This window comes from Plutella xylostella, chromosome Z, assembly GCF_932276165.1.
Source record: "Plutella xylostella chromosome Z, ilPluXylo3.1, whole genome shotgun sequence".
Lineage (NCBI taxonomy): Eukaryota > Metazoa > Arthropoda > Insecta > Lepidoptera > Plutellidae > Plutella > Plutella xylostella.
The window spans coordinates 2,821,998-2,834,115 of record NC_064012.1 but is presented as its reverse complement, the minus strand read 5'-3'; the positions used below and the strand labels follow the sequence as shown (position 1 = coordinate 2,834,115).

At 36.8% G+C, this 12,118-nt stretch overlaps 1 protein-coding gene across 1 annotated transcript in view; it reads right to left on the bottom strand.

Annotated features, from left to right (window-relative positions):
* Positions 1-12,118, bottom strand: part of LOC105384869 (titin) — a 108,304-nt gene that overhangs the window by 29,231 nt on the left and 66,955 nt on the right. The window contains exons 6-11 of the mRNA XM_048632595.1: positions 10,171-10,343; positions 9,523-9,681; positions 7,566-7,708; positions 6,992-7,372; positions 1,248-6,899; positions 167-907 (exon numbers count right to left, since the gene is read on the bottom strand). Coding sequence (XP_048488552.1) covers positions 167-907; positions 1,248-6,899; positions 6,992-7,372; positions 7,566-7,708; positions 9,523-9,681; positions 10,171-10,343 — 7,249 coding nt within the window. The remainder of the gene's footprint in view (positions 1-166; positions 908-1,247; positions 6,900-6,991; positions 7,373-7,565; positions 7,709-9,522; positions 9,682-10,170; positions 10,344-12,118) is intronic.

Below are 12,118 nucleotides of genomic sequence, written 5' to 3'. Positions count from 1 at the left end.
TGTATTTTAGTTCCTTATTTAAAATAATTCATTGTAAGTAACATGCATTCAGATGGTTCTGAACAAACAGCCACTCATTTGTCCATTACGCCGCCACGTCTCTTATTTCTCAGCTAGACAGTCGTGGCTCTATTATTTTAATTACCGTAACTATATAAAATATTACCTGCAATAGGTCTGGCTGGAACTTCAACGTTTTCATTTATGTCTTCTGATTTAAGAACTGGCATCATTGAACTTACAACTTCTTCAACAATAACCGGTTCTATTTCTTGAATAAGGGCAACAGTTTCAGGGGTAATATGTTGTTCTGTAATATCTTCCGTCAAAGCAACTGTTTCCACCACTTCAGCTATTTCTCCTTCTTGAGTAACAGTTGTAGTTTTAACAGATTCCTTTTTACTTGTTTCTACTTCGAGATCACATATTAAATTTGTTTCGCTTTTTACTTCTTCAAATACCTGAGTTGAAGCTTCAGGTATGATATCTGCTGGTGAAATTTCTAGATGTTCATCCGCGGCATTAGATATTTTCAGCTCGGGCGAAATCATTATTGCATATGAAACTTCCGCTTGAAGCTCAGCCACAACATCATTTACTTTCTTCAATTCTATGGCATCAACAACGTTACATAATTTTTCAGTATTTTGTATTGCCTGAACTTGAACAACAGACAAGGCATTTTGTAACTCTTGCTCCAGAATTATCTGAGTATTTATAGCTTTTTCAATAATTTCACTTTTTGTTTCTGAATTTATCGTAGCAATGTTGTCTTTCAGCTCACGAGCCAATTCTATTGATTGTTTTAATTCATTTACTTCAATAACAGTAGATATTTCTTCCAATGCCTGTACTATTTCCGGAGAAACATATTTTTCTAAAACTTGTGAGAGATCTGCTGATTCCGCTGAAAATAAATGTAGGTATTATCTTATAGTATTATTATTGGTATTTACTACAACACTTTATTTTAATGTAGTAAAACGGTAGAAATCATTTTTTTAAAGTGTCTAATCTAGCGTCGTTAGTTGGTTAAATGGCCAATGCCATCAATTTACTTATGTTTGTATGGGGAAATTAATCGTGTATGTGTGTAAATCGCGTGTTAATTAAAAAAAACTTTAAACACTGTTTAACAAGTGTTTAAAACGAAATTTAAAAGAAGTTGTAGGCGTTTGACAGAGCTAAACACGTATTAAACACTGTCTAAGTTTTTGTGGTAAGGCCCTAATAGTTTAGACACTAACCTGTCACGAGTTTATCCTTACTTTCAGTGCGGGCAAGTTCAGACGAAAGTATGGAGTGTAATGTTTTTTCAATATCTTCGATTGGTTTGGAAATTTCTCTCACTTTCTCAGCTGAAGGTGTATTGTCAATTGCTTTAATGCTATCTTGGATTGTATGTATTTCTTTATCAACTTCCATTAGCAGTGAAATATCTTCATTATTTACTGCAGAACCCTCAGATATATTTTGTTCTATTTGGGCAATTTCTTTGTGAATTTCAGTCATTGTGTGAACAAAAGATTCAGTTGTCGAAATATCGAGAGAAGCAGATTCATCGTGTGGATCTGATACTATTTTTTGTTGAATATTTTTAATCTGAGATTGGAATGCTTGCAATGGGGCCAGCATTTCCGTGAGAATAGTTTTGAGTATACCTTCTTTTATTTCCATTTCTTCTACAGTCTCCGGTGTAAGCGTTGATTTCAGTACCTTCAATTGTAAAATCTCTGAACATTCAGCGAGACATTTAATAATTATAAGGGATTTTCCAGATCCTATGGCATCTTTGTAATCTTGGTGTTTGTGAAGACAGTCAAGAAGTTCTGAGAGCATTTGTTTGTTAGGAGAATCTACAGACTGAGATCTGATTTCATTTTCTAAAAATATTTCCAAGTCTTCAACATATTGAACTAATTTTCTTTCTTCAGGCTTTGTTTGAATTGAATTGGGATTTGTTAGTTCATCTTTGATAACCCTGTTTATATTTTCCACAGAGATTATTGCTATTTCAGATAGCGCAATGAAGTGTTCCACAATGTTTTTCACCACAAATTCCTTTTCTTCTTTTATGCTCGCGTGTAATTTTTTGATGTTGTTATCAAGTTTAACAGCTGGTTTTTTAAATAATAGTTCAGATTGAGAATCAATTATTCTTATTAGGGACTCTTGAACATTTTTTAAACAGTCGTCAGCATGTATCATGAAAGTAACTAGGTTATTTTTTATTTCTTCTGTTAAATTAAGATCCAAACATTTTATTTTAAAATCATTTATTGATATCTGAAGATTTGTAAACTCTTGAAGAATTCTGATAAGCTTTTTATGACTGACTGGTTTCGCCACCAAACATCTGAGTATTGTAAATTCGTTCTTACAAGTCTTGAAAAAGTCTTCGACTATCATTAAATCTGCTACAGGCATTTCTTTCACTGAATTTTGCAGAACATTAACAGCATTTTCGACCACATCATCAATTTGCAACAATGAGTCTACTTCAAGTTCCATTGCTAACTGTGGTGTTGTACAGGGTGTAATGTCTGAAACTTTAGATACATCTACGAAGTCAAATTGCTCAAGAACTGCAATATTTTTTTCCACTTCACTCACACTTTGGAATAGTTTGGCCTCTTGGGCCAGCTTTTCAGGAGTCATTGGTGTAAATTGAATCATATCTTCCTCTGCATTTTGTATTTTATCATACAGTTCTTGAGCTATACATTTTACCTTCTCTATCTTAAGTTCGTTTGACGTTTCTGTAGCTTGTAATAAATTTTGTACGCATGTTCCTAGGCTTTCCAGTGTCTCTTTATGTTCATTTGCTAAAGTTGTACTTTCAATTGTTTCCTTCATATTTTCACACACTTCTCTCAAACACTCAACTTTGTGAACAGTTTCAACATCTTTATCTGCATTTTCCATAGCCGGAAATATGACTTGAAGGCATTTTTCTAATTGCGCTTTAAATTGTGTTATGCTTTGGAACACGGAATGTATCTTTTCTATCGGCATTTCTAAAATGTGTTCGTAAATTGGAATGTTATTTATGTCTAACACCGACAGATATTGTTGCAATTCCTGCATAGGCACCGCAATACTTGTAAGTTTAGAAGGATTAATTAAGTTTGATAGTTCAGTTGAACTTTCCATTACAATAGGTTGTAATATTTCTTCAATGCCTGAATATAGTTCTCCTAAACCAACAGCTACAGATTTCAAACTGGAATAATCACTAACTTCAGATAAAGTATCTAGAGCATCTAATATTTCTGGGGTTTTCAAAATTGTTAAATGTTCATTGAGTATATTTAATTCTTGCGCAGTTTCAGACAGTGGTAAACTTTCGTCCATTGAGACTAATCCTTGTTCTACAGGTGTTTCTGCGACAGACGAAGCAAATAAAAATTCTTCAGGTATAGTATCTGCGGTTGTCTTTAAACCTGAAACATCTTCTAATGTCGACATTTCATCAATGCCTTCTATACCGGCTTGATCTTGAATCATTAAGATACAACTTTGCAGATTTTGGACTGCGCTGGCAATATTAACGCTCACTTCATAGGGTGTCAGTTCTTCCCCATATTGTGATATCACATCTTGTTGCAAAACTTCTAATGTTATATGCAATTCATGTAATGGTTCAGCAATAGTAGAAACAATTTCACCACTGTCTTTTATATGTTCAATGTTTTCCATTATCATTTGGTTTAGTATTATTATATTTTGATTCAATTCACAAAGAGGAGCTGCTAGTGTCTCAGCCATAGAAAAATCTGACATAGCAGAAACATGCTCCATTTCTGTTTTTTCTACTCTAGATGTTGCTACATATCGTTTTAATTCCTCTAAAATTGGACAAATGCTTTCTAAAGTAGGTGCTATTGCAGTTTTTAACTCAGCTGTAGCTTCCATAGACTTGACATTTGTTATAGCACAAATTGTTTGATTGATATGTTCCACAATTACATTCGCCTTATTAATTTCAAATTCTTTAATAGATAGATCCTGCAGATGTTCGGAATCAACATTGATGCTTATTTCTTCGGCATGATTTATAGCTTCTTGAATTCCGACAAGTATATCAGCAATATTACTCAACATTGCGCAATTTAATTCTGATTGGAACACGTTCGAAATAATATGATCTTGAATTATCTTAACTGTGTTGCTCAGACTTGCTAACGATAGTAAAATATCAGTATCTATAGTTTTAATAGAAGTATTCATTCTATTTACTGCATCACAGATTTGCAATAATGCAAAGTATTTCTTCCCATCGTTACTCTCAATTACGTTTTCAAGCACTTTTGTCAAGTTTTTATGGAATATATCCATATGGTTTTTTATTTCGGGTAATGTTTCAAAGTTTGGCAGATTGTTCTCCAGTGCAATAAGGATCTGTGCCATTTTTTGAAGAACTTCCAGTTTATTATCACTCTGGAGAATATCTAGGGGTCCAACGTTCTTTTCAATTGTATCTATGTGAGATGAAATTTCACTTAGGTTTTGCTTTATCGAAGTTAACGTCTGTTTTAGAACATCTTTATTTTCTTCAGTTCGAGTTTCTGTTGACAGTAACTCAAAAGAGCTCCGTAATTTTAACACTGACTCCATTACTGTTTCAATAATTTCAGTGTTATATTTATGGAGTGCTGTAGTTGATTCTTTGACAGACAAAGACTCAATTTGCTCCAAGGCCGTTTGAAGATCCTGGATTGATGCAGACATATCATTCATAATAATATCACTGGTTTTGACTTTTGAAACGTCGATTATTTTACCAGTTTCAGCACTCTCGGCTATACAGAGCAATGAATTAACCGGACTTCTTAACTCAAACACTGCTTTTTGTGTATCTCTTAAATGCTTTGCTTCAAATGTCGGTTCATCAATTTTTATTTCACTTGCTTCACTTAACAATTGTTTTGTTTTTATGGTGTCTGCAGATAATTTAAGCACAGTCGTCATTTCACCTGCAAGCATCTCAATTTCGGATACGACTTTTTCGTCTAAATTTAAGTACCTGGTTTTCGTTATTGATTTTATTTCTTTCAATAGTTGTTGCATGTCTTCTCCACAGGTTTCAATAAAAGCAACACAAGTTTTTTTAACTAAAGTCTTGCTATCACTTTCAACCTCTATACATTTTTCTATCATAGCCAGTGACTGTTGTAAATTTTTTAATGACGGCGGTAATCTGTTAAACATGGAAGAGGACAAATCTTTAACATCCGCTGCTAAATCTTTTATAGCATCACTCACACTTTGAATTTCTGATAATGGTGTTATTAAATTGCTAATTATTTCTAAACTTCTGGATGCCGTAGCTGCTGATGACATAAGTTCTGATTTTAATATGATATCCCTTTCCACAATTTGGACATCATTAATAACTTTTGACAGTAAAGTGCTCATTAACGTCGTTTTATTTCTGAATTCTTCATCCGTGATTGTTGGCAACAGCATTGATTCTTTTGCTAATGACTCTATAGCAGTTATTTGTTCCCTGGCTTCTTCTGCCTTTAATTTACTAAATGACTTTTCACTGCCAGAACTTGATCTTCTCGAACTTCGACTTGTTCGACGTTCACGCTTTGGTCGAGGAGTTACAGGTGAATCTGATTCTAATGGTCGTTTTTGAGATTCTTCTTTAAATTCCATAGGCTTAGGTGTTTCTGCTAAATCATGTGCTTCTTCAAAAGATTGTTTAGATGTACGTGATTTTTGTTTAGTAGAGCTTCTTGCACTCGCGAAACTCATTAATTCTGTTTCAGATATTACTTGAGTATCATCATCTCTCTTTTCTTCGGAAAAAGATTGGTCTCTAGAGAGACTGAAATAGTCTTCTACACTTCTTTGGGAGTCTGATTTCTTTCGCAAGCTCTTTTTGGGTAAGTCAGATTTCTCATCCGACAACAACGCCATAGTTTTTTCTAAATAATCTTCGCCACCAATATCCGTATCTAATGATAACTGTGGTGGCCCATTTTCATCTGCAATGGATATATCTTCAACATCGGCTTCAGTACGTAAATCTTCCTCCGTTGATGCGAAATATTCAGGTGAGACATCAATAATAATTGCTTCCATTAACAAATTACCAGAAGTAGATGTTTCCTTTACAAACCTGAGAGGCGGCAATTCCACAACATTATGTTCCGTAACATTTTCAGAAAGCTGATCAGCATACATTTCGACGATTTGTAATGCTTCTTCTTCAGTAAGATCAGGTGTTTCATACAGTGAAACAGATACTTCTTTACCATCAAAAGAAAACGAAATTTCTCCCTTTTCATCCAGTGTAATATCCCCGACAGGAGTGTCATACATTTGTGAAGTTCTTTCTTCATGAATTGTACTAAGTGATAAATTTCTCTGTAGAGCCTGTTCCTCCAATTTTTTTGCTTTTGCTTTCATAGAATCTTCAAATCCTAGCAATGATGCAGAACTAGCAGCAATTCCCATACAATTTTGGGCTTCGCACGTGTAAGTTCCAAGACAACAAGTACCATCTTGACCAGAAATAATTCTATGGATATCCCCAGACTTCAGTTCTTCCCCATCCTTATACCACTTCAAAACTGGCTGTGGCACTCCAATTACTTTACATTCAAGATTGACGGCTCCTTCTTCTGATAAAATTGCTTGTAGATTTTCCAAAAATCGAGGTTTTTTATAATGCCTAGGTATAATTAGTTTTAGAAAACAGGATGTAACACTATGCCCAAAGTCATTCATGGCCACACACTTCCATTCAGCTTGGTCCAGAAACTCCAGGTTCTGGATATCGAGAAAGAAGATGCCCTTTTCTTCTGTTCCCAGATGGTTGCGACTTGATTCGTCAACTGGTTGGTCATCCCTGTACCAAAGAACTGATGGCTCCGGTGGGATAGCCACTGAAAGAGAGATGTTACCATTCAAGTTATTCGTTAAAAATAAGATAGTAAATTAATAATATTTTATTACAATTATTACAATGTGTACCTACCTTTAACAGTAAAGCGAAACGGCTCATCGATTTTTGCCTCGACGCTTTTCAAACCAGTGATGAAATTCGGCGCCTGATTCTTTGAAAACAGATGCAGTTTCTCTTCTTCGTTCAATTGATTTTGAATGTCTTCCACCGTGAGCTCTGCCGAGCTGCGAGCTTGACCCATGCAATTCCTGGCAATACAGCAATAGGATCCTAAACTATTGGTTCCTGTTAGCTGGTACACGTCACCAGGCTTCAACTCCTGGCCGTCTTTGAACCAGCTGAGGACTGGCGTGGGGAAGCCAACTACTTTGCATTCGAAGGAGACCAGGCCCTCTTCAGTGAGCACGGCCTGCAGGTTTTCCATGAATCGGGGCTTCCGGTAGTTTTTCGGCACTGAAAAATATGATTTACTTAATGGTTTCAAAAGGAAGAATGCGCTGGCCCTAATTAAAACACATTACGACAGACATATGAGATTTTACGGCCAGTGCTGGGGTGCCATTTTCGTGCGTAACCGTTTGCCCTCTCCTTCCGCTAGTAACATAATATAAGTCAATGCCTACACATCAAGTGACAAGTCTCTTACCGTCCATGGTGACATAGCAGGAGGAGATGCCGACGCGGCCGCCGCTGGTGGTGGCCACGCACTTCCACTCGCCCTCGTCCGGGTACTCGGCCGAGGGGATCTCCAGCATGTAGCCGCCCACGCCGTCTTCCAGCACGTGGTACCTGGTGGGGATACCAGTTTGATTAAAAAAGAACCAAAGAAAGAAAGAAAATACATTGATTTCGAGCACACACAAAAACAACAAAAATATACCTAAGATTCATATTTTTTTTAAGTTCAAAAAGCATTGACGTAATAATTATTTTCCAATTACTTTTTTTGATTGTCTAGTAATAGAAGTAGCCTTTTGTTTGTACACTCACGATCAATCAAATTGTCATTAACTGGAACTTTTTCCTCGTGAGTGAAATGTGCTTCCACACTTTGGTCTATGTATAGGCTAGAATAATTATTACATAATGTACAAAGTTAACCAGGTACTTAAATACTTAACGTTTTTTTATAAGACAGAGTGTGTAATGGATACCTAAGCTCAGCTTTAATAACATTATTAACGTTGAGTTTATTGTACTCTGAATTTATTATAACTACATTTTAGTAGATTTATCACTCAGATGTGTCACGTTTCACAAAATATAAATAACAACATCATTACTGTTAAATCTAGTCAAAACACAGCTAATAATAAAGGATAATTAAGCACCTACGTTGGATTTTTCAGAAAATATCTTTCACAGACAGCCTCGGATAAACCTGTACCTAAACAAAAACTACAGATTTTCAAGGGCCCTACCACAAATCTTTAAAAGCCATGTTAATTTAGGTCGAACATCCACTGCGTCTCAAACTGACATAACTAATCTTGTATCAATTATTTCAAATGGCAGGATGCGCCTGTCAGAACGTCACCAGCCAGCTGCCCCAGTTCAAAAAAATATTACAGATATATGAGATTTTGGGGCCAGCACGTAGGTGTAATTTTCTTGGGGGCCGGACCCTGCCCTTACGCTATTCTAGTAATATAGTCAATGACTTGTATGAATACGGACGACTTTTTCAGGTTGCTAGCGCTTTAATAGCATCGTATTTGAATCGCTAATAGAGATGAGGGTACGCGTGCAGACGTTATCTTTTCATCATAGAACAACGCAGACTTTTTTTCATAAATAAGCCCAGCTTGCAAATTTTCCTTTGAGACTAGTCAAGTGAAGTCAAAACAGCTAGGTTTTTACACATCGATCTTTACATACTTATTACTTCCATGATAAATACTGGGCCTTACCACAAAACACTAGGTTAAAATGGTATTTAAATCAAATTTTAAATAGGTACATTTTATACTAACTAACAGACGTTTGAGAGGCGGCAAAACGTATAGCATATGCTGAGCTGGTGCCGTTTTGACACTCTGGACAGCAACCTTTATTTGTTTTGTTTGTTCTGTATTAAGTTGTTTCTTTTTTTGTCTTATTATTCTGTCTCAGTGTGTCAAATAAATGTATCTTTCTTTCTTTCTTTCTTTCTTTCTATTTAGCCGCCTGTCAAACGTCTGTAAGCCATCTAAGCCGGTTTAGCGTTTGGTGAAATTCCACCTAAGACAGTGTTTAGCGCTGTTAAGCGCCAGATAAATCTGTCATATTTAGTGCCGATTTCTCCATAGTCGGTTATCTAACCGACCAGAGATTGGTTATCAATTATACGCCATCTCCATATAAAATTATTGACAGATGTCTCAAAAGTCAACCGCTAATACCTGGTTATGCTCTAACCGACTATGGAGAAATTGGCACTAATGTTGTTTTAACAGCGTGCGGGATTCATCACGCATGCGGGATTGCACGCACGCGTTAAACATTATGACAGAATACGAATTACGAATATGCTCCCGAGACATGGGAAATGGCGGCCATCCAGCGTGCGCGATCAAATCCACACGACATTAAAACACCCTAAGGCCCTGAATATTTCTCGTCACCTGTCTCCATTCTCGATCTTGCCCTCCTTGTTGTACCAGACGACGCTGCGCGGCCAGGGCGGGACCACGAGCTGGACGGCTAGGGTCAGCGGCTCGCAGATCTTGGCGTGCTGCTGCACCAGCTCCGTCGTGAAGATCGGCGGTGGGTCGAGCGAGAGGCTGCGTTTTGAGGTTATGAAATAAAGTATGTTAAGACATGAACGTTTCGAGGTTATAACCTAAAGCAACGTTAAGAATGAAACATTTCCCGCCCCTTCCATATTTAACAAATACAGATATACAGACACTTAAATTTATAAGAACCATCTTTTTCGTAGGGGAAAAAATGGTATGCGTCATTATTATCTTACTATTCCCATTAATTCAAGTTATGTAAACCAATTTATAACTCTGTGGAATAATTAATAAACGCGGCGTTAAGCCAAAAACCTTTACCAACGTGTTCCCTAGACCTAGAAGTTACTTTTGTTGGTTCGTTCGTCGATTTAACAAGTTTTCCTACCGAAACGCATCCTTTAAACCCTCAGCCCTCATTTCAAAACCCTACACAACAATTATACCACTCTTCAAAAGATACGGACATAAAGTCTGTGGAGTGACAATCATTTATAAAAAAAAACCACCCCACTATTTATGGTTCTTCCTCACCTTGAAGCCGGTCGAGATCCGTCGCCAGCGCGGCCCATCACGTGGACCTTGGAGGAGGAGTAGGCCCTGCCCATGCAGTTGACAGCCTCACACGTGTAGGTGCCCAGGGACGTGGGGTCTTCAGCGTTGGCGGTCAGAGCGAACACGTCGCCGGCCTTTATCTCGCGGCTGTCCTGTGAGTGGGAAGGCGGATGAAAGGGTTTGTTCACGATTTTATTGCCTATTTTCACCTTTACTGTTAGATCATTAACACCCCTGTTACATTGTAATGTCATCAATTATACGTCTTCTACATATTTCATTGTTGACAGATGTGTCAAAGTCAAAAGTCAAAAAGTAATCCCTTGTTATGATCTAACAGAGTATGGTGAAACTGGGGCTATATTTAAAGTCGCGAGCAAGGAACATAATTAAGTACTTTTCTCACGAGAAATAAAGAAAGATCCAGGGACATTGGGAACGGCAGTGGCAGGTGGAACTTATTCATTGCTGGTGTATATTGTATATTACTTATTTCTAAAGAGTTAGTTTGTACATTATCGGATTTGAATCCATGGCCTCTCAAAAGAAATCCAAGATCTTATCTTCTCCGCAGCGCTATGCGAAATATCGAATTTCTTCAAGCAAGAGTAGACCCCCTAACACTTGAGAAACTCATAACATCATAATACTGTTTGTGCTTACGTATTATTAGGAGCAATTATTATCGTATTAATGTTCGGTAACAGATTTTATTTTATTTTTTTCCTGTATCCATAACAATTATAATGAGAGCACTCATTGCTCTCAAGCACCTACATGTGTAAGGTATGATGCCAATTTATTCAGGATTATGTCTTTTCAGGCACAAAATCTTTTCGAACGATTTTATACCCGCGAGAAATGTAAAAATTCCACTTACAAAAATTCCGAAACCAAATAACCTATTTTTTACATTTAATATTTTTTTATACAATATTTATGATTTTACATGGCTATATTGCAGACGGCGTCATTAATCAAGCTAGCCTTTTCCGTTTACGAGTAATTTGGTGCTATGTAACTCGAACTTTTTAACCGCTCGTAAGTGTAGATACACTACGACAGACCATAGAAGTACTATGTCAATAAATATAACTAAATTTATTAGCTACGGATGTCCATTTGAATATATTTATTTTAGAGCAAAACAAACGGCGGCTAATTAAAATCGCAGTTAGCAACATGACTGCTATTAAGCGAAGTGGACACAGGGCACACATAATAACATATATTAAGCTCTGTGAGCTATTTTGGACAGTAGTTAATAATCCGGACTACATTGCAACCAGTGCGCTGAACATTGTGGACTAACTTTAGTAAGCTTTGACATCAAAGAGCTGTCGTCAGGTATTCCGAAATGAACTAATAATCTAGGTATTGCGAACTTACGAATGTGTGAGTGTGCGTGTGTGTGTGTATGGAGGTATTCGGCGTGTTACGGCGATTTTAAAACGATGGCAATACGTTTTAGTGAGTTTAGTAACAGCGATGGTAACGTACTAACGTAGCTGGGAGCTAAATGCCTGCTTCTCACGCCAAAGGTGCAGGTTCAACGCTTAGACGTACCAATCACTTCTTTGCAATTTAAATTTTAAAGTGTAGTTTTAAAGTAAAGTTTAAGTATAATGTAAAAGTAAAATGTGGTTTACATTATCGCTCTTACTTTACTCTTACGATGACAGGATACTTTGTGAAGAAACCTGCATATCTAGATGGACATCGGGTGAACCCCCCAACCCGCAGTGAACCAGCGTGGCAAAAGGTCCAGGAAAAGGCGACGAAGGGTGTTTTGAGTTTAGGGATATGAACAAAGCTTTCATTCGAGAGAGCCAGGGGAATTTTATTACACGCACGCAGAGAATAGAACAGAATACAAGAAAAAAAGTAGTCGAAAAAAATTAGTCCGGAATAAGTCTATTTTTATTTC